Source organism: Gallus gallus, chromosome 1 (assembly GCF_016699485.2).
Source record: "Gallus gallus isolate bGalGal1 chromosome 1, bGalGal1.mat.broiler.GRCg7b, whole genome shotgun sequence".
NCBI lineage: Eukaryota > Metazoa > Chordata > Aves > Galliformes > Phasianidae > Gallus > Gallus gallus.
Genome location: NC_052532.1, coordinates 169,181,772 through 169,204,998, shown reverse-complemented (window position 1 = coordinate 169,204,998; position 23,227 = coordinate 169,181,772). Strand labels below are relative to the sequence as shown.

Below are 23,227 nucleotides of genomic sequence, written 5' to 3'. Positions count from 1 at the left end.
CAGTAAATTTGCTGAGGAAGTTTCAGGCTCTTTCTTTGGGGCCAGCTGACACTTGTATCCTTTCCTGGATTAAGCAAAGGTACAGTCCATTTTCAGCTTGATTTTGTGTGTGTTTAGTAAAACACAGCAAGTACAAAATAGGAACATATGCTGCGTGAATGGCTTCAGGACCAGAGATGAAATGAGTATCTTCCCCATTCAAACACCTATTGCTGCATTGGTCATTTTCCTCGTTCTTTAATGTGTGTGTTCAGCTGAGGATCTCTTCTTGTATGTTTTTAGCCATGGTTATTGTCAAGTTCAATAACAGATGGACTTTAGAGGCAGTGATGGAATAGGTGATTCTAAACAATAGCTTCCTCACAGTTTGACTTGTTAGCCTTGATGGAGATGCAGTTTAATGAATGATCAAATCCTGTTGCAAACTTGCTGTACAGAACATAGTCACACCTCATTTGTGTGAGGTTAAGGTGGTCAGACACGTGTAGGGCACCTCATCGCCTGCTTTTCAGAGGTGCAGGAAGGGATTCCTGGCCAGGTGTAGTGTGATATCTCAGGTTTGCAGGTCTTAAAACAACCCTAGTCCTTGACTTTTCCTGAACAACCACAGTCTAAGTCACAAAACGAATTATGCGGAGACTCTGGAGCTCTCTCCCGGGTAAGCCAATGTCACCCTGACCCATGCTTGTCCCAGGCTGGGGGATGGCTTGCTTTGCCCCTGGGTTCGCTTTGTTCTCTGGCAGTGGTTTCGATGGGTCCTGTAGTTGGAACTCCTTGGGAGTTCCAGAGGAGCTGTGGTATTTGGCCATCACAACCACACCACTGCTGGTGGTGGCAGCTTCTTAACGACAGCTGCTACCCTTCCATGGAAGGGTGTGCAAATGGGAATTTTGAGAAACTGAAGGCCCAGCGAAGAGAGGTGGTGTAATAATGAATGCACCCAGTGAATGCATGCAAATTGCTTTTATTGTTTCCCATTTTACAGATGTATGATTACAGATCTATGCTCCCCACTTCACAGGGAGGATGTTTATAAGTGTAATGTGGGAGGTACTTCAATATTACAGTTGAAGACTGTTTTAGTATCTGGAAACAGTGTGTCTTTGTTGAAACACAGATTGCTCAAGAAGGTATCTGGCTTGTCCTTAGCTGAGTATGCATTCTGTCTGTTAGAGGGAAGAGATCTAGGTTTTGTCATTGGCCTGAGCTGGCGTTTTTGTAGGGAACATAAGGAAAGTAAGTTGCAAATTCAGTGCCCCGGTGGTGGAAATCCAGCAAGTCCCAGCAAAAGGGGTCTGCTCCTTCCTGGCTTAAAGGAGAGGTGGGGAGAGTTACTCTTGTTTGCTTGGAGTTTCTTCATGTGAAGGAGGGGGGAGGGGAATCTAGGATAAATATTTGGCAAGCTTAAGAATGTCTCATCTTCTGTGGCAGAAGTCTGTGAAGCCTTTCTGACCAAACACTTCATTTTGTAATTAGATTATGGAAAGTAGTCATCTGCAATTTTATAAGAAGCTCTTATATTTAAAATTAAGCTTTTATGTTGATTTAAGAAGTCTGATAGTTGCACCCGGTTACCATGAAGAGCCATTTTAATTTTACTCTGTTTTCTATTGTCTCACGTCCAGTGCACAAGTAAAGATGATATATTGGCTGTGAAGTACTGCATTCAAAGTGGTGGATTTGCTTTCTTTTCAAGTCTGTTAGTTGGGGAAGAAACTGGACTACCTCTGAGCTGGATTCTTCTATGCTACGTGCCTTATGGAGGGCTCCCTTTCTGCAGCAGCAGCAGCTGGCTGTGCTCCGTGAGTAGACCAGTGGGTGTACTTCCCCTCCTCAGTCGGGGAGTAGGAGGAACGCTGGCTTCCCCTCCTAGGAGAAGACAGATTGCTTGTTCCTTCTGGTGGGAGTGCAGGACAAAACTACTACTTGGAATGAGTTGATGATCCTGGTTTGGCTGCCTGTCAGCCTGAGCAGACAACCGTTGTGTGGTGATGAGTTAGCTTGGGCTTACCTGGAAGCTTCTGTTGGCCTTTGGTGGAGCCCATGCAGATGTACTGAAACCTTCTGTCTGCTCTCAGTCGAGGTGTGATGAATGGCCTACGCTTGTGTTTTGATGTTAAGCAGAGAATTCCAGCCCTTCTTTCATTGTATATTAAAACAGCAGATAACAGTTGTATTCTGGAGTGCTTCATGTCCTTCAGCTTCAGTGCAATTCGTGTTGAATACAAACAGCTAAATTGCTTTGAGTCCAGTCTCCTGAGGGCTGGTTGATATATCTCTACCTCTAAACTGGATAATTAGTGTATGGAAATTAAAACAGGAGCGCTCACAACTCGCATCTTTGGCCGTAGCTCAGTATGTAGGTTAAAGGAGTGCAAAGAGGAGGTGTCAGGACCTTGAAGAGTTGGCTTACAGAAGAGCATGTTAGAAGAAAACTCAGCAACTGCTTTCCTGTGGAGGTCACTTGGAGCAGTAGAAGAGGATAACGTGAATAGGCAGCTTTGCTTCCATAGGGCTTTCAGGTGACTCAGCACCATGAGCAACAACAATTGGAGGCTTGTGGCTTTTTGTATTGGCTTGCATGTCTGACTGCAGTGAGTCATTGCCCGTCATTGAGTAAAAGAGTCAGTGGGTACCTGATGCACCCACTCTGCTGAGACTCTCTAGGTTCAGATACTTAAATTGCATTGCCACAGACTGGCAAACAAAAAGCAGCTGGTGTTCATTTTAGAAGCCCCAAGCAAAAAAAAAACACCCGTGGCAGCTCCAACTGTAAAAGACCTAGTTTTCATTTGGTGGTCTTTTTTAGCCTTGAGGAGTGTGAGTCCCAAACACATTGTGGCATAACAGTAGCATAAATAGTGCACAGTGCTTATGTCTCTAGTAGTACTGCTTTAAAAGTCAGTAGCTAAGAGGCACCTTTATGCTTGTAAGATGCTACAGTATATGGTAACCAAGTTCTAATACTTTCTGCGAAGGAATACAATGCTTTCTTAAAAGAGTGCCAAATACCTTTTGAGTCAAAGTCATCAAATGAAATAAAGCTCTCTGAGTCTCCCATCAGGGTACAGGTATGACACAGGTGTATATAGTTGCTTTGGTAGATCTGTGGCCAGAGCTATGATAGATCTGAATTGTGGAATCCATGCACCCTGCCTCCCTGCTTGCATTTTAGCCATATGGATGACCTTAGCTCCTTTAGCATGGAGCTCTGGTAATAAAGCTGGAGGTGGTGGTCTAGTTTTGTAATCTATATGACTTCAAAAGATAAAAATGATTGTTTTTCTTGGAAGGACAGTTTGGAGGTTTATAGGACTACTTTGTAATGAGGTAAGCCTCAAAGTTGGGCGCGGGGAAGAAGAATCTGCGTTCATTATACGCTGAGGGAAAAGAAAGGTTGGCTGATATCCCTTGGTGCTCATACCTAAAGAAGTAAACCTAGTAGGAAGGGTTAATTCTGACAACAATTTGATTGAGTTTGGCATGGATGTCAGATCTTTCTGGGAAGAAATAGAAGGGATCCACATCCACATCGTCATTGGTTTCAGTTCTAAGTCCTTGCAGTCTAAGTACTTCCAGTTTTAAGTACTCACATTCACACCACTGTGATGCTGTCCCAGAATTTTGTGTTAATAATCCCAGAATTTTGGATTAATGCACTGATTTTGCTTGCTGTTGTTGGAGCAGGCTCTGTGTGCTTTGAAGATGTGAACGAGTAGAACAGCAGCATCAGCTTCTATCAGTGTCTCTTTGTCTGACGCTTTGTTTTTGGCTGAAGCCAGCTCTACCAGAACAAGTACAACAGTATCATCAGTCTAAGCCTCAACTTTGAACAGACAAACAAATTATATTCCTATGCAAATAGAGAACATCTATCAACTTCTAACATTAACTGAAGATAGGCAGCTGCTAACCTTAGTCATCTGGAATACTGTATACAAAGGAGCACTTGGATTTTTTTGCCTTCTGACCAGAACCAGCCCAGCTTCTGAGGCTTTTGCATTTTCACATGCATTGCGGTATTTCGTGCTTGCTCAAAGGTGTCAGAAGGAATAAGGAAGAAAAGCTAGCAAAAGGATTTCTGGGGACGAACAGTGTTTACTCCGTCAATGGAAACGCCTTCTCTCGCTGTACTGCACCCACAGCCACATTGTAAACTATTTAAAACTATGCTCCAGGGTGTGCTTATGTGCAGGGGGGGAGCTATTAGTTCAATCCAATCCAGCTGTTGGAACTGGGCCAGTTTTTCTTCAGTTAGGCAGGTGGAAGCAGATTGGAATTGACTTGCAAATGCTAAGCTTTCCTGGTGCCCTGTATGTGTAATCAAGCTACGTACAATTCCAGCTATGTATTCAGGGTAGTTCTTTCCTGTCTGCATTTATCTCCTGGTTTTCTGAGACTGGTTCCCAAAATGGTGAAAGGCGAGAGCAGAAATAAAGAATTTCAATGACCAGTTATCTTTTAATGAAGTTTGTAGACTCAGAGAAATTTGAATCAGTCAATTAATTTCTTCCCTTGTTTCCTTTTAATAGACAAAAGTCCAAAAGCAGCTAAATGTGTGTCTTATCTGGGTTCCTGAAAACACACTTTGTGTCCAGAGAATCACCAGAACTCTTCTGCTGGCTTGCCTAAAAGCATGCGAGTCATGGAATCACAGAATCTCAGAATCCTTAAGAGTTGGAAGGGACCTGTAAAGGCCATCTAGTCCCAACTCCCCTGCAATGAACACGGACACCACAGCTACATCAGGTTGCCCAGGGCCTGATCCAGCCTTGCCCTGTGAAAGTCTCCAGGGACAGAGTATCTACCACTTCACTAGGTAACCTGTTCCAGTGCCTCACCACCCTGACTGTAAGAGGTTTTTCCTTATATCTAAGCTAAATCTACCGACTTTGAGCTTGAAGCCATTTCCCCTTGTTCTGTCACCACAGACCCTGCTAAAGACTCTGTCCCCTTCTTTCCTGTAGCCCCCCTTTACATACTGAAAGGCTGTTATCAGATCACCTTGGAGCCTTCTATTCTCCAGGTCTTTCCTCTTCCAGCACTCAGGGAAATGGTGTTGATTAAAAGCTGGCATTCCTTAGGTATTCTGCATAATGAGGTGGAAGGTCTGGGTGAACCCCACACTGAGCTCCAGATCTCCTTGTTGCCATGGTGGGTAGATCAAGCCATTAAACGGTGGCTGTGCTTTCATCTTCCCTATAACCAAAAAGTATAGCTGAAAGTGGTTAAAATGTTTAAAATTCATAGCACTTTGGGAGGTTTAGGTTAGATATTAGGAGGCAGTTTTTCACCCAGAGGGTGGTGACGCACTGGAACAGGTTGCCCAAGGAGGCTGTGGATGCCCCATCCCTGGAGGCATTCAAGGCCAGGCTGGATGTGGCTCTGGGCAGCCTGGTCTGGTGGTTGGCGACCCTGCAGATAGCAGGGGGGTTGAAACTTGATGATCATTGTGGTCCTTTTCAACCCAGGCCATTCTATGATTCAGTACTCTGGCGACGTTTGAGACACATACACATATATATATATATATTTAAATGTAAAGAGGATGTGTGTTATTAAAACAGTTTGTGAAATTTCATTTGTAATTTGAACAGAAAATCTTTATCCGGGAGTAACAGAGAAAATGGTGACTTTAGATTTCCTACTAGTTGTATCATTCACACATTTGAATTGTTTTTTCTTTTCTAATTTGTGCTACATCTGGAGATGAAGTAATCTTAACAAGCGCCCAGAGTTTCTTGTCTCTGAAACTGATATATCTCAGGGACTTTCCATAGCTATCAATTAAGATTGAATTTTAGATAAAACGTAGACATTTCAGATTAATGGAAACCCTAGGACTGGTTTCAGTTGTGGATTAAAATTAACTTGCCATAAAAGAGTAGCAGTGTTGGAAATCCATTGCTTCTTTCAGGGGTCATCTTTCAACTGCGAAACTGCTGTGTCTGATGTGTAGTTTTGTCCTTTTGAATTAGCCCGAATTTTCTTCTTGGTTTGTTTTGTTTTTCAGGAGAAATGTGCTACACCATGAATTTGCTAGGATGGTTTTGGAAAATGTATTTGTTTGTTCTGATATACCTTAGGCTAAGATAGCTGATTGATTGCTGGATTCCTTTTATTTCTTTGTTTTGTTTCTGTTTGTTTATGGGAGCCCTATGCGTTGCCTTTTCAAGCAGTGTAATGTATTGTTCAGTTGAAGGCTCAAGCAGCCAAAGAAGCTTGTTTACCACACTTAATGCTCTCCTTACAAACTTAATCTAAGTGCAATCCAGGACTTCAAAGTACTCGTTTGTTTTTCTTGGCCAGACAGGTGTGGATGGCTTTCTGAAAGGCAAGGAGTGGCAGCGTTAGAGCACTGACAGACCCTTGCTCTTTAACACGTTGTGAGCACCACATACAAGGTTTCACAGATGTTACTGGTGAGGTACGTATCGTAGAATCATTGAGTGGTTTGGGTTGGAAGGGACTTTTAAGATCATGTAGTTCCAACTTCCTGCTACAGGCAGGGACACCTCCCTCTAGACCAGGTTGCTCACAGCCCCATCCAGCCTGGCCTTGAATGCTTCCAGGGAGGGGGCATCCACAGCCTGTCTGGGCAACCTGTTCCAATGTCTCCACCCTCACAGTAAAGAATTTATTCCTAATATCTAGTCTAATTCTACCTCTTCTAATCTAAGATCATTTCCCCTTGTCCTGTCATCACATGTCCTTAAAAGAAGTCCCTCCCCAGCTTTCCTGTAGGGCCCCTTCAGGTACTGGAAGGCCACTATAAGGCCCCCTCGCAGCCTTCTCTTCTCTGGGCTGATGGGCCCCAGCTCTCTCAGCCTGTCCTCATAGTGGAGGTGCTCCAGCCCTCTGATCATCTTCGTGGCCCTCCTCTGGACCTGCTCCAACAGCTCACGGCCTTCTGTTGGGGGACCCAGAACTGGACGCAGTACTGCAGGTGGGGTCTCATGAGAGCAGAGTACAGGGACAGAATCACCTCCCTCGACCTGCTGGTCACACTTCTCTTATATGCTTAAGCCAGAAGATCCCAAATGTTCAGTGACTTAAAGATCATAGAATCATATCATAGAATGGCCTGGGTTGAAAAGGACCACAATGATCATCCAGTTTCAACCCCCCTGCTATGTGCAGATGTTACTTTAAATGCACTAGTAACAAGGGTTGCTATTGCAGTGACAATTCAGAAATTTGCAGGGTTATCTTCAGTCACTGCATCTTGATATTGAGAGTTTTATGCTCAGTTTTGTCTCCACAGACCATCTATTGACTGAAAAATGGGGAAGAAATTTTCCTTCTCCATAGGTGACTCTGGAATTGAGCTTTGACATATCTTGCCAGGGGAGAAATAGCAGAGTTGGAACGCTGATCTGATGAGAATAGCTTCTGCCCATTGACAGTATCAAAGACTGTTTAGCAGGAGCCGTAGCATTCTTTGAAGCCTTGTTTTGGGGTGTTGATTTGAAGAAGCTTGCTTTATTTTCAAGGCTTCGTCTCTTATAATAAATTCTTATCTTCTGTCAGCTTAGCATTGTTGAGTTTTGTGTTGCCCTGAAATAAAGTTCCTCTATTTGTTAGATTTGAGTTTTCAACTCTTCCTGACTTGTGTCACAAGGATGGGAGAGCCTAAAAAGCAGCAATGAAATAATTGAATTGTATTAGCAAGAGTTGCAGTCCGTAACACAGCAGCCCAAATGTTCACTGTGGCTTTCTTTGCTGACATATAAACATCAGTGTCTGTTTTGCTACTTGGAAAGCGGAGATTATATCTCTTTTAAGTGGAAGATGTCAGTGCAGTTCTTGATATGTAACACTTTGCATCTGGCTTTGTGAGAGTATTCAGAAAGAAGTGAGAATACCGATCTGTCTAGCAGCATCTGGTAGATTATTTTTTTTTTCTCATTTGTTTCATAAGATAATGAAATACCAAGGAATCTGACATTAAAAATTTTGCTAAATGTCTGGTTTTCACTTGTAAGCAGGCTTAGTGTTCTTGGGGCATGGCTGTGGGTATGTCAGCCTGACAGCCTCACCAGTAACTAATTGCTCCTCACAGACTGTAAACTGGAAGAGAAAGATCTCATTGCAAAACTTCATGAACATAATTATGACTTGAGTGATCACAGAATCATACACTGTTGGGTTGGAAGGGACCTCAAGGACCATCAAGCTCCAACCCCCCCCCAGCTTACCACAGACAGGGCCGCCAACCTCCACATTTAATACTAGACCAGGCTGCCAAGGGCATCATGCAACCTGGCCTTGAACATCTCCAGGGACGGGGCATCCACAGCCTCTCTGGGCAGCCCGTACCAGCACCTCACCGCTCTCATAGTAAAGAACTTCCCCCTGATATCCAACCTAAATCTTCCCTTCTTCAACTGAAAACCATTTCCCCTTGTCCTGCCATTATCTACCCTTGTAAAGAGTTGGCTCCCCTCCTGTTTGTAGGCTCCTTGAAGGTGCTGGAAGGCTGCAGTCAGGTCACCCCACAGCCTTCTCTTCTCCAGGCAGAACAAGCCCAGCTCCCTCAGCCTGTCTTTGTATGGGAGCTGCTCCAGCCCTCTGATAGCTTTGTGGCCCTCCTCTGGACCCTCTCCAAGAGCTCCCTGTCTTTCTTGTATTGGGAGCCCCAGACCTGGACGCAGTACTCCAGATGGGGCCTCACGAGGGCAGAGCAGAGAGGGACAATCACCTCCCCATCCCTGCTGGCCACCCCTCTTCTGATGGAGCCCAGGACACCATTTGCTTTCCAAGCTGCGAGAGCACACTGCTGGCTCCTGTTCAGTTTTTCATCCACCAGGACCCCCGGGTCCTTCTCTGCAGGGCTACTCTCAGGGACTGCTCCTCCCAGTCTGTACAGTGATGTGTAAGGTTGTAGCACAGCTAGTTAACTGTTGTGTGTTCTTGCTTCTTAACGCTATATTGCTAACCAATAGTTACTTCCATTGATTTGTTTGACCATTTTGCACCTTGAATATAATGCATCAGTACCTTTGTGTTTAGGTTTACGTTCTGTAGGAATAAACTTGCATCGATTTGTGGTTTTTAAGGATTGTGCCTTTGCTGAGTTTCCCCTCTTTGAGATTTGGAGTCTGATTTTATTCAGTGGAACGGTTCAGCTTTGTTTTGTGGTAGTTTTGAGAGATGCCCTTTCAGCTTGGCATGAAGTTATACGTTTGAGTACGTTAAGCTGAGAAATGACTGCAGTTATTTGCTGTGGGTGTCAAACGTGGTATTGCCTCCATCGCTAACATCTTGCCAGGCTGCAGCTAATGCTGTGTATGGAGGTTTTAGCATACGGTTGTCCTCCCAGCCTGAAAGCTGGCAAGGAATCCATGGGCTTAGGTTGGGAGATGCTTTTCTGTTTTAGCTGGGGAAAACGTTTAAGCTTTCCATTGGTGTAAATCTCTTGTAAATAATACATACTGACTCCGTACATGCTGGGGCTTCCAGGTCGTATGAAAGCTTGTTCTTACAGTGGTAATGCTTCCATAAAGGGAAACTTCTTTTATAGCTGTTGGATTATGCTGTGTTTGCTTCCGGAGCTGTAAGAAGATGCTGATAAACTGCTTTATTTCTAAAAGAATTCATCTGAAGCATGAGCTTCCAATACCTACTTTTAGAGAAATTCTCATTCATTCACTGGATCGCTTAAGCCTGCTGCATAAAATAAAAACAGGTTGTGCTTATCAATCTGCACACTTTAAAGCTTGCAAAAGCTCAGCAGATAGGTCCAATACGTAGCATGGTGATATATGGCACCCGGCTTCCTTGTCAGCAGATGAGTGAAGCATGGTTTTGGTCTTAGAAGCAAGGTCTGGCAAGGCAAAGATAGCCTCACTGCATTGACATCTGTCATGGGGAAGTTCCTTCACTACTGGGATCACTGTCTGCTCCTATGGGAGAGAAGAGAGAATCAAGAAGGGGGAACAGGCTAAACAAATCTTAATTAAGCAGAAGGCATAAAACTAAGAAACGTGGCCAGTGCTAAGTTGCATACGTGTATTTTTCACGTACGTTCTATAATTCCAGTGACTGACATGTTTGATATGGAATCTGCAGTCATGTATCAGTATCCAGTGGCCAGAGACATGAATGCTTGCATCATCAGGCTAGAAATCATATCAGTGTGCATCTGGTCGTGGTCAGAGCATGGCAGCCAGGTGTAACCCTCTTAGGCTCTTCAGTCCCACGGATGTGTGGGTGAGACCGTAGCCCTAATACTGCACTGCTGAGTTTTGCATGGCCCTGTGTCCCCTGGCACACTGGATTTTTAAAGGCGGCGTGACGACTGGGAGCTCCAGTACTGGCAGTCCTCAGTGCTGTGAAGTTTTGTCTGGGTGACATCCTCCTGCTTGCTCTGCGAATGGAGGAGCAGCTCAGCGCTTCGTGGTGCATACTGCCTGTGTTGTGTCATTTAAAGGAGGAGAGAAAGAAAACGAGCAGGCGCTGCTTCAAAACTCAAACTGCCTACAAGGAGCTTAAAAGGAAATGCAGAAGAATGGCTAAAAAGGTAAAACTCAGGTGGTGTGGAGATTGCCTTAAGATACGTATGGAAGCTCAGAAAACGTATGCAGCTACTCAGAAAAACATCCACGAAGTTGATAACCTCTTTGAAGAGCCTTTCTGAAGAGTGATAGCTCTCTAAATGAGAAAGAAATGGGAGATTTCTTGCACATCAAGTGTAAAACCATAATGCAGTAGTCAAACGTTTTGAGAAGCAATTTCTTAAGAGCAAACAACTAGTGAAGAACAATATTGAGACAGGACTGTAATAGGATAGCATCGTTGGGGCTGAAATAATGGAAGCGTAAAGCAAAGATAAAACCCTGTGGAAGAGCTGAGTGAATGATTTGTCATTAGGAAGAAGGTTAGAGTCTTCCCAGTAGAGCTTTTGTGAAGGGTTGACTCTGAGTAACCATCTTGAGTTTAAGTATTGTTAGAGGTACATTGATGAAATGAATAGTAATGCTTGCTTGGTGCTACACTGCTTTTGTCTTTACTACAACAAAAATATTAAGCTACTGAACAGTTGAAAATGGCATATTTTATTTATATCTGCCTTGTTTCTTGAATGGTAGCTGACAAACGTTATGGTTATCCCCTAAGGAGTTTCAAATGTGATCTGATTTTTGTGTGTGTGTTCAATAGAAAATATTCTTGAGTATTGTCTCAGAAAACTGAGAAAATGGAGGGGGAAACTGTAATTTGGGATCAAACTGGAAGCTAAGTTGTGCCTTGCGTCTATTAGACCTCTGAAATTCCATTACCTGTTGCTCACAGTACTGGATTTGGTGTGAGGGGAGGTGCTAAAGGGCGCTCAGGTTAACTGATGGGTCGTGCTGGGGTATGGCTTAGATGTAGAAGTGACTTTACAGGTTCTTCATCTTTCACCCATTCCATAGCTCTCCAGTTCCTTCCCATACCTCAGCAATTAGGTGTATGTGGTCGCAGGGGTCAGATGGTATAACAGAAAGATGGAGAGGGGGAAGTGTGGCTCTGGTAGATGCTCTGGTGCTAATGTCCTCTTGCTGCAGTGAGGACTTGTGCTGCCTCAAACAAGGCGTTTCATGCTTGTCGATGTAAAATGAGACTTGTGTTGACCTGAGTTGGTTAATCAAGCGCTGAACAGGAAGACAAGTCTTCCTTACGCTTAAGCCAGCCTAAGATAATTAAATGGATACTGCAGTGCAAACGGATTGAGAGCAGTAAAGCTAGGGTAATGTTCACATTGAATCTGCATCCCATGTAGGCTCATGTCAAGAGTGCTCATTTCATTTACCTGTGTCTGAGCTTTAGGATGTTCAGTGTTACCCTGGATGGCTGGTGGGCAGTAATGTTGGTTTCTGTGTACTACTCGTTTTCACAGACACTTGTTAACATAGGGAAGTTATTTGCCCTAACTCAAATGGAGTGTAAGTGGCAGTGAAGGTCAGCAGCAAGGGTGGAACATAGAAAGTGTTTTAATAGGTGAGTTTTAGTTAGCATGGCTGATCTGCCTGGGCTGCCAGTGGTCATCCAGTCCTGATTTTCTTCTGATTACATTCTGATGGTACGCCTTCTCCACTGTGAAATGAACTTAGGGAGAGCGCTTTCACTAAGATAAATTGTTCTTTCTGAATCTTTTAATCCCTCTTAGCTAAGAGGGATAACTGTATTGTAGGGAATGCCTATTGAGTGCCTGGTATCTTTCTGGAATGAAGACTTGTATGGGCTCATTTTCCCTTACAGTGTTTAGGCTGCAGATTTGAAGTAGACTCCGTGCCATTGTACCACTTGGTTTCCTTTTGCCACGAGCCTGATCTGCCTTGTTTGCATTGAACTCAGTTGTCTTCTGTCACTCATGTCCTGTTCTGGCCAGATGATAGGCGTAGGTTACACGTTTGGGTTGTGAATGTGGTCATACAGGAATCTTGAGACTGTCTAAACCTGTATTTGCTGCTGCTTTTGGTGCACACACATAAACACCAGAAGAGTCATCCCAGTGAAACTCTGTGGAGAAGCAAATATTTTCTGCCTTTGGGATACTTAATGTGGTTTATAGCAAAGCTTTCTGTAAGGTGTGTAATCTCTTCTTAAAAAACAAGAACAGAACAACTCATGCATCTTATTAGGAGAGACTGAGTTCTAAATTATGCACACTGTTTTCCCTATCTTTGAATGAATAACTTTTGACCTAGAAACAATGGATTCCAAAACATACACAACACTTCCTTTATATATAAACTTTTTTCTTCTTTTTTTTCTTCCAGACTATGAGGAGACACAGAAACGAAGTTACAATTGAATTGAGGAAGGTGAGTGCTTCTGTTCATCAGCTGTTAATTTTCTTACAATGCTTTGGTATCTTTGCTGAATATTTTTCCATGAACTTTGCCGTTTGGCCTCAGACTTGTATAGAGAAGTTGTGTATTTGTAGGTTATGAACTGTGGATTCTAATGTTAGTTTTATTCTGCCAGTCCATAGGCTCTGTACAGCAGAACTGAGTACTGATTTACTCAGATTTATGTCTTGGAAGTGAATGATTCAGTTTCTGTACCAGTTCTGATATTACTGCAAAGCTGTCAGCTGTTTGAATGTTTGAAGTCTCTGAATGGGGAAAAAGAGTTAGCACTTAGAAGACATGGAACTTACTGTACTGGGCTTATGTGGCAAGGTTTTGGTAGCCAGGTCTGCAGGGTTGGACTCTGTGAGCAGCACCCAGCAGCTGCCCTGTGTCAGATCACAGCCAGCTCCAGCTGCTCCAGCAGGGACCTGCTGCTGGCTGGAGCTGAGCTGTGCGTGACATTGGTTGTGCTCTGAGAGAGCAGGCTTAAGAAAAGGAAAAACCTCTGTGCAACAGCAGCTGAGAGGGGAGAGAGAAATGGGAGAGAAACAGCCCTGCAGCCCCCAACATCAACGCAGAAGGAGGGCAGGAGGTTCCCCTACAGCCCACAGAGAGGCCCATGGAGGGAGCAGGCTATTCCCCTTTAGCCTTTGGAGTACCGTGTGGAGCAGATATCCTTGTGCATCCTATGGAGGAGCCCATGGTGCAGTAGGGGTAGAGGGTGACCATAAAGAAGCAGCAGAGACAAAGTGTTATGAACTGACTGCAGGCCATTCCCCTGTGCTACTCAGAGTAGGAGGAAGAAGAAGGTGTTCTTAGTTTGCTTTTAATTTCTCACTGCTCCAGTCTGTTAACAGTAAGCACTAAATTACATTGATCTCCCTATGCTGAGTTTGTTTTCCCTGTGACAGTAATTGATGAGTGATCTCCCTGTCCTTATCTCAACCTTTGAGCCCCTTTTCATTGTATTTTCTCTCTTGCTTTGAGGAGGAAGAGTAAAAGCAGTGTGGTGGAGTTGAGCTGCCCAGCAGTGGTGTGAAACCACCATAGTTAGCATGTTTTGTTTTTTGGAAAGTACTGTTTCTGTACTGTAGAGGAAGTTGATTTTTAGGGTCAGATTTTGATTAGATAGGTTAAATGCCAGTGTAGCTGGGAAGATAATGACCATGAAAAGTGAATCTAGTTCAGTTCTTTGCCTAAATGCAGGACTTGTTATGACACCTTTGTCGTTTATAAGCATTTCCAGCAGCCTTTCTAGTCATCTTAGAGGCTTGCTGCTGGAGGACGTGTCCACAAGTTGAACTACATCTGGGCCATACATGTAAAGAGGGTAGACTTTCTTCACCTTTGAGTACCTTCAGTGTATTTGGAGATAGATCTTGTCCCTTTTAGACTTACCTTGTTACGGCAAATGCGGTTCTTCCCTCTTTATACGCAAGTACTCTGTTTCCTAAATTTAACTCATTGCTACTCATCAGTTTCAGATTGCCAGCATTTTCCTGGAAATGTAGAGCCTCAGCTGAGGTTTTAATGAGGTTTTGCTCTCTATAAATACCTGAAGGGAGGTTGTAGTGAGCTGGGGGTCAACCTTTTCTCTCGTGTAGCCAGTGACAGGACTAGAGGGAATGGCTTCAAGCTGCACCAGGGAAGGTTCAGGCTGGATGTTAGGAAATACTACTTCTCTGAAAGGGTGGTCAGGCACTGGAATGGGCTGCCCAGAGAGGTGGTGGAGTCACCGACCCTGGAGGTGTTCAAGGAACGTTTGGACGTTGTGTTGAGGGACATGGTTTAGTGAGAACCATTGGTGATGGGTGGATGGTTGGACTGGGTGATCCTGTGGGTCTTTTCCAACCTTGGTTATTGATTCTGTGATTCTATGAAATAGTACTGAGGACAGTGAAGGGCAATTCTTAACACAGTGTTCCTGTTTATACTGAGTACACTGTTGAATGAAACTCAGCCTGTGATGCCTAATATCCTTTGGGCACTTCCTAGAGTACCACAAAACAATGGTAGTTGGTGCTCTATGTGCCTAGTTCAGTTGATGCCATTTTAGGCATGATGGCTTCTTTTGAATTCCACGTGCTTTTTCCACAATTCCTTGACTTGAATTTCCATTCCGATTTCCAGTATTCTTCACAGCCTCCTCAGCTCGGTATTCCCTTAGTGACTTGATGGAGGTGTGTGCTTTGAATATTCCAGATTCAGGCCAAGCTCCTTTGGGTCTCCCTTTGATGCATCTCTGCATTCTGCCAGTTGATTCACTTGATCGTGTGCATAGGATGTTCTTGAAAGTGCACCCTCCCCCCCACGTTCATGTAAACTTTTGTGCATTGCTTGCACACCAGGAGAAGCCAGAAGCCTTGTTAACATCAAGGTGAGATGGAAGCTGTATTGTCTTTTTCTGATAAATCTTTTTCTGTACGTATTACTTGATTTTTGTAGGATATACCAAAAATCTTATGCTAACATTTTCTGGGATCCATCTGCTCTTTTTAAAAAAAGGTATTTCTTTTTTTCCTTTTTGAGTTCTTATAGAATTACTCCTGTCTTTCATTATGATATAAAAAAAAATACTTGTGGGATTTTATCCTTAGAATACAAGGAATCATTAGAGAAACCTAATTGGACCCAGATGACTGGAAAAAAAATCTTCAGTACTTACATGAGTGTGATGCATCATCTAAAAACTGTGTAATGCTTTCATATTTTCCTAATCAAAGAAACTAGCTGAACGTGTCTGAAAGTTTTGTGTGGCTTAACGTGACTATGGCCTCGTTGATCCTGACAGAGAAACTGAGGTGTGGAGAAACCTGTCTCTGTATGTGCAAACAGCTAGCAAGTGGAAAATTCAATAAGCAAGCTTTTTGCTGAAATGAGATTCAGGTAATTAATTTGATATCTGAATTATCATCATAAAATTCAGCTGCTATTATGGCAGAGGCCCTCTGTTTTTCAGAACCAGCATGTTGACTCAGTGTAAAACTTGCTGTGTAACTGAGCTATGCTGTGAAGAGCCATTCATAGCACTTGGGCAGGCCTATGCCCGTTAGCAAAGCAGTGCTGTAAAAGATGGCTTATCTAATGCAGCATATCTTCATACAGCTGCTTCAGTTGTGAGACTGCTTACAAGTATTCTGTCACATGCACAGGTCAGTTACGCACTTAAAGGCATGTAAGCACTGGATGTAGGTCATGCTGTAAATCATGAGTGAACAACAGCTGCAGAACACTTGAACACAGGAAGTTGTGTTCTTTTGGAGTGTTTGCTGAGTGTCTTCCACTGCAGACACCCAAAGTCATCTGCATTAAGAGAGATTCAACGTGCATTCAGGTTGTTGATTTGCAGCAACTGAACTACTGCTGCTGGTAGCCACCTGGTTTTCTTCAAGAACTCTGGCAGATGTGAGGCCACTGCCTCTTGTGTAGACTTGGGACTGAAATGTAAAGGGATAAATAATTTAACTAAGTTCCAGCAGTAGAGTGGGTCAGATGTAATATTATTGCTTCAGTTTTCAGCTTTACAGCTAACGCTGCTACTCTAGCACCAGTGTGTCCAAATTCATGAAATGCCTGTGTTGGCATGACTTCAGAGACCCATGTGTGTCCCCTTTATGGATATCTTTTCTTAATCCCAGCTATTCAGATGCTAAGTGTGCACCTGACTTTTGAAGAAAACAAGCAAACTGAACATATTCTTGATTCCTACAATTGAAGGACTGGATAGGTACGGATTTGTCTTCTGAATCAACTTGTGTATAACTATTAAATAATGGATCTGGTGAAGTTGCCTACGTGTCCCTTTTGTAAGATGGAATAAATCACAGCTTTGAACAGTAATAAACAGTTTGTGTGCATTAATGTGAGGTGTTTATTCTCTTGAAATTCCAGACATCAAGTTGCAACACATTGTGTTTCAAAAATAAATTAGCCCTATTTGCTGTCTCCGTAGCATGCTGCAGCTCTTATTCAGAAGACAACTTCAGCTTTTTTACATTTTTTTTCCCAACCACTTATTTGTGTATCAGCTGAGCAAGTGAAGTCGTCTCTGACATAGCAGTTGTCCAGCAGAATGCTGGCCCAGTCCTGGGTTGGCACTGTCAGATGACAGTCAGATGACACTCCTACTAGTCAGGTGTCCTTCTCTGATTCCATATTGGCCTTGCTAAACACTTTCATTTAGTGTTTAACTTTGGGAGTGAACCTGCTACGCTTCTTTGAATCACAGAATCATGGAATTGTAGGGGCTGGAAGGGACCTCTAGAGATCATCGAATCCAACCCCCCTGCAAAGGAGGCTCCCCACAGCAGGCTGCACAGGAAGACATCCGGATGGGTCTTGAATATATCCAGAGAAGGAGACTCCACAACCTCCCCAGCCTTTTCCAGTGTGGAAAGAAGGTCTTGGTTTCTGGCTATACTAGTAATGCAACAGTGGTCCTAAGAGGTTAAAAAGTAGCCACCTCTCTTTCCAGACAAACAAAATAATGGTGCCAGTTTTAAACTTCTCAGTATGTAGTGGTGGAGGAGGGTTAGGATTCAGTTTAAGACCCTGTACTTGAATGAAACCTGTAACTATATTGCTCTTAGGGATCCTTTGGTTCTAGGCATTTTTTGTTTTTGTTTTTGTTTTTTTTTAACAGAGGATAAAGCTCTCAACTTGGACCATTTATTTGCTCTAAGAAAGATAGCACTTAGCCAGATTAGTGCCAGTATGGTCATTAGGTCACATGCCACCCTTCATTTGAAGTGCTATACTCCTAACTTCAGCAGAAAGAGAGGATGCTGTCCTCCTTTATCATCTGTTAACTAGAACCCTAAAAACTTCCAGGTTCCTCACAAGGTATTTATTCTTGACTTTGGCTAACTCTGCTGTCTGAGAGCTCACAGACATGAGCTCCTGAAAGCTCTAATTGACAATTAACTTTGATGCAATACAAAGCAGTTATTTTCTAACCAATGTGTGGATTAAGGAGCCATGGGCATACATCCATTTACCTGCTTCTCTGGCGTACAGTACTTATCTCTACTCTGATCCTTCTTAAATAGGATTTCTTACGTGTGCAGTACCTCCCAGCTACAGTAAAGAGCCTTGAGGAGAAAGATCTGTCTTCATATTGCTGGGAGGGATATGGTGGGGAAGATGAGAGTGCAAAAGGGAAAAAAAAGTCCTCATAGAATCGCCAAGGTTGGAAAAGACTCCAAGATCATCCAGTCCAACCATCCCCCTATCACCAATATTTCCCCACTAAACCATGTCCTTTAGTATAACATCTAAGCATTTCTTAAACGTCTTCAGAGATGTGTTCAGGTTCAGGAGAGACAGCAAAACTTCCATTGTTTATGTGTTTTTTCACAGAATGGCTGAGGTTGCAGGGCCTAGCAGAGGTGCCCAGTGCCACATCCAGGCAGCTCTGGGAGATCCCCAAGGAGGAGACCCTACAGCCTCTGGGCAGCCTGTGCCAATGCTCCATCACTTCCCAGCACAGAAGGGCTCCTGGTGTTCAGAGGGAACCTCCTGTGTTCCAGTTTGTGCCCATGGCCTCTGGTCCTGGCACCGGGCACCACTGACAGAGCCTGGCTCCAACCTCTGGCACCCTCCTTTCAGGGTTTTACTGATGAGATCCCCCTGCTCTCCAGATTCAACAGTCCCAACTCCCTTAGCCTTCCTTCGTGGGACTGGTCACTTCTCTCTCTCTCTCTCTTCCTTTGCTACACTGTCTTCAGTATGTCCACATCCTTCTGCTGGGGAGCCTAGAACTGGACAACGCTCTCCAGATGTGCCGCCACTGTTGGGTAGAGGGGGAAGCATCACCTTCCTAGACCTGCTCGGCAACACTTCTTAATGTAGCCCAGGATCCATTGGCCTTCCTTGTGATGGGACCATGTTGCTTGTTCATGTTCAACTTAGTACCTGGCAGGACTGCTACGTCCTTTTCTGCAGAACTGCTTTCCAGCTGAGTGGCCGCCAGCATGTCCTGGTGCCTGGGGCTGTTCCTCCAAGGGTGCAGGGCTTTATACATCTCTTTGCAAAACTTTCATGAGGTTCCTATCATCACAGCTTCAGACTGCTGAGGTCCCTCCGGATAGCAGCTCAACCACCTGCTCTCTCAGCCACTCCTCACAGTTTTGCATCTTCTGCAGACTTTGAGGATACACTGTGTCCCAACATGCAGGTTGTTAGTGAAGTTGTTAAAAAGGACTGAACCCAATGTTGTCCCCTGGGGTTCACTCTTAGTTCCTAGTCTCTATTAAGATTTTGTGCCACTGGCCAGTAGTTAAGACAGTTTTCAACCAATGTCACTGCCCATCCAATCCATTCATCAAGAGCTTATATTTGAGAATCTCACAAAGGACCGTGTCAAAGGCCTTACTGTATCCACAGCTCCCCCTTCTATCCATCAGGCTGGTAATTTCATTGTCAAAGCTTCTCAGTTTGGCCAAGCATGACGTCTCCCTGATGAACCCATGCTGACTACTACTGGTATTTTCTTCCCCTTTGTGGGGCTGGAAGTGCTTTCCAGGATTAGCTGTTCCATCGCCTTTCCAGGGACCAAGATGAGACTAATCAGCCTGTAGTTCCCTTTGTCCTCTTCTAGCCATTCTTGGAGAATGGAGGCATTGCATTTGCTTTCCTCCAGTCTTTGAACACTTCTCTCAATTGCCGTGATCGATAAGGAATTACAGAGTGGCTTCCCAGTGGCATCTGCAAGCTCCCTCAGCACTTTTGGATGCATTTCATCAGGACCTATGGATTTTTTTAATGTCTCGTTTGCTTAAATGCTCTGACCTGAACCTCTTCCACCAAAGGTACATTTTCCTTCACCCCTTGGCCTCTGGATCCAGGCATTCCTGAAGAGCAGTCTTGCTGGTAAAGGCTGAAGCAAAGAAGGTACTTTGACCTTTTCCCTGTTTCCTGTAACCAGGTCTAGTTTCATTCCACAGTAAGCCTCCATTTTCCCTGTCTTACTTTTGTTACGGATACGCTTACAGAAGCTCGTCTTGTTGCCTTTAACATCCTTGGCCAGATTCAGTTCTGTTAGAGCCTTAACTTTCCTAACTTGCAGGATGTAGATCTAGTTTTCTTCACTTCCCGAGATCACTACTCATTTTTTTCTTCTGGATAGTCTCCTTGTATGATTAACAAATGGCCAGAGAACGTATTCTGATGTCATCATCTCAAGGCTTTTTGATTGTTTTTTTTTCCCTCTGTCATGCCCTAAAACCTCTGTAGGTGTTAATAAGTTCTGTAAGACGGTAATAATAAGACAGTAAGTAGAGCCAACTAATGGTCCTTTCCCAACAATTAAAGAAATTAAATCTTTCCCCAGGTTCATATCCCAGAGCTGTTAGTAGAAATCCATTCCGGCTTTCATTAAGAGGATGCTCAGTAGAGGTTTTCGGAACATCCCTTCACCACCCTGATGTTGGAGCTGCAGGCATTTCATTCCTTTCATGGTGGACTGCAGAATGTGCTCTAAGGTGCCCCACTCCAATCAAAAATAAATCAAAAATAAAAGATTTTGCAATTCTATTTAAGTATAAACTCTAAGAATTAGTACAGCTTGTTCTCTCTCAGCAGTGGTGTCTTAGAAGAGATCGCCAGACAGCTCAGATCTCCTTCTTACTAAACACTGTTTATGGACCTTCCCCTGATGTGAAGAAGCATTTGATAAAGTTTCTTTCACCTGAAGGCAATTCATTTTCTTGTTTCTTTTCACTTGAAGCTTCTCAATGGAAGAAAAGTTGAAAAGTATATATGATTATATATTTCTTAACACCTTTCACAGCTCCATTAGCATGTCCCATTGCTGTGTTCTGAGGTAATAAGCTGAACTCAGTACATAGCTTGATGGCTATCATTTTTGACCACAAGAATTCTTCCATCTTGTTTGCATTGATAGGCATTTTTTTTTAATCCTGTGACCTTCACCCAGGAAGGTAAGCAAGAGGTAGCAGGATTTGCATGCTTACTGGTAGTTAAGTTTAACCTCCCCACGTCAATGAAGCAAGCAGGATGGGTATCTATCATCAAAGGCTGTCTATCATCAGAGGCCGTGAATGGATCGTCATAATGGTCAATAAAGTGCTCTCATGGTATTGTTACTGTTCCTATTTGGCATTCTTGCCAGTCATATATGTCCACAAACCTTTTGTTCGTATGGAAACATCTGTAGGCTATTGTAGTGTGATCTTTACCAGAACACTGACAAGCTCATAACCAGCAGTCAGCTGCTGTTAATAAACTTGCAGGCTTCATTGTACGTAACAGGCATGGTTCAGGCAGTGATTGAGGACTTTCCCTCTTGAAGGAGAAGACCTGCATTGTTTCCTTGGTGACGAGGCCCTACTCGTCAGCAGGGATTCCAATCTGCTTTCGAAACATTTCCCACCAGTCTTTGAGCAGAGCGGCTGTATCCAGGCATGTTTATTTGTCTTCAGCTTCACCATAGAAGCCCACAGAGGCTGATGCTGTGATATAAACAAAAAAATAAGGGTTTTTTTTTCCCCATATGACAAAATGCAAGTGTTTTAAGATTATGCCAAGATGCAAATCATGGTTTTTTTTAACCTTATGCAGGGGTGCAATCAGTCTATGGAAGTACTATACACACTGCTGTTTCAAATAGCCTTAGAGCTGCTTTTTAAGACTAGAAGGTTCCATGAGTGTTTTGAATTTATAAGACATGTTAATAAGGACAGCTTTTTTTTTTTCTTTTTTCTTTTTTTCCACTTAGATGATCTCCAGAGGTGCCTTCCAACTCCAAACATTCTCAATAAGAAATTCTTAGTGCTTTTCAGTAAGTGCTAGCCTGTCTGCCTCAGGCCCCTGCAGAAGCTCCACTTGATCCTCTTCTGTATGTTCTTGCCAGTTTTTCAGTCCAACCATCTGCAAACAATGAGTAGCTCCAGGAACTTTCTTGTTCAATCTCACTTTTCCTGGCTCAGGTCGTACTTTCTGAGCCTGTTACACCATATGACTGACAGCTTGAAGATGTTGCCTGCATTCATAGAAATTCTAGCTATGGTCAGTTATGTCCTGGGAAATTCAGTTCTCTCTTACAGGTAAACGAGGGCAGTATATCTTACATGGCTGTTCCTGCTTATTTTGGTTAACACCAACGTTAGGAATTACTCTCTCGGGCACACTCATACTGCCAAAGGAATTGGCCGTTGTGTGTGCAGGTGTAAGGGACTCTTCAGGGAGCTATTAACCTACTTACTGGGACAGGGGAGGACCAGGCTCTTGGTTAGTTCAGTTATGGTGTATCTTCTGGCCATTTTTAACACACATCTAGAAATGGAAGACTTCTCAGTGTTACACATGTTAAGATTTCTTACTAGTCTGGTGCAGTTCTTCTCTAGTCAGGAGATCCTGTCCCTCAGTAGGATTTCATAGAAGCATAAGAATGGCTTAGATTGGAAGAGACCTTAAAGACTATCTGGTTGCAACCCTCCTGCCGTAGGCATGGCTGCCACCTGCTACATCAGGGTAACCAGGGTCCACATCCAGCCCAGCCCTGAACATCCTTGAGGATCCACAGCTTTTCTGTGAGGCTCCTATTCCAGTACCTCGCCACCTTCATAGTAAATTTTTAAACGTAGATTACATATGTTTTATGGATCAGAATTTGAAATATTTGTTCCTTTGTGACTGTTCTCACTATTGGTGGCTTTGCAGTGGGATGATTCCATTCCTGCTATCCGCAGAGCTGCTCATGGGAGCCGTTTTCTGTCATTAGAACAGTTCTCCATGTCTTTCATCTAGGGATTCATGAAACTTCCTTCCAGGTGAATGGGATTTTTGTGGGGAGTGCTGGTCAGAGATACCCACTGCATCAGTGTGCATATGGACAATTGCTTGAAGGAGAAACATTTATTTCTCTGCTTTGATCTTCCTGTGTCCATTCCCAACCTGCCCTCCTGCCCTCTTTTCCAAATTCCTGAAAGATTTATAGGGAATTGGAGGAAATTCAAATTATTTCATTAATTAAAAAATAGATATATTCACCATCCATTTTCTGGCCACAAGCAGAGAGAACTTGTGCACACCTCACTAGATACTACTCAAGCAAACTATGTCAGCTTACAGTATTTGTATAGAAGCTCACTCAGTATGAATAAACATGAAGTGTGCATCTTGAAGAATAATGCCTTCAGCCAGGTGGTCTTTCTGAAGTGCTTTGTCTATTGGTATACTCTGGAGTTACCACCTGGTGTTTGTGGGGGGTGATTTTCCAGTTGTTTGGCAGCTGAAGGCTATTCCTTCCATTCTGTGCAGGTGCTGTTCAGTCACCCACAAAGGGATTCATGCTTTGTTCCATCTGTGTTTTCTGTACTCTCAGCTGTATTCCAGCTCTTTCCATCCTTGTATTTCAGGATGTTTGAGAG

General features: G+C 43.6%; 1 protein-coding gene across 4 annotated transcripts in view; it reads left to right on the top strand.

Annotated features, from left to right (window-relative positions):
- Positions 1 to 23,227, top strand: part of KPNA3 (karyopherin subunit alpha 3) — a 53,205-nt gene that overhangs the window by 5,646 nt on the left and 24,332 nt on the right. For 2 of the 4 annotated variants that reach the window (NM_001193575.2, XM_046941710.1), the window contains exon 2: positions 12,762 to 12,806. In NM_001193575.2, the coding sequence (NP_001180504.1) occupies positions 12,762 to 12,806 (45 nt within the window). Of the gene's footprint in view, positions 1 to 1,172; positions 1,803 to 6,309; positions 6,428 to 12,761; positions 12,807 to 23,227 lie in introns of those variants that run through there. The other 2 variants (XM_046941707.1, XM_015275679.4) reach the window with 2 other exon arrangements.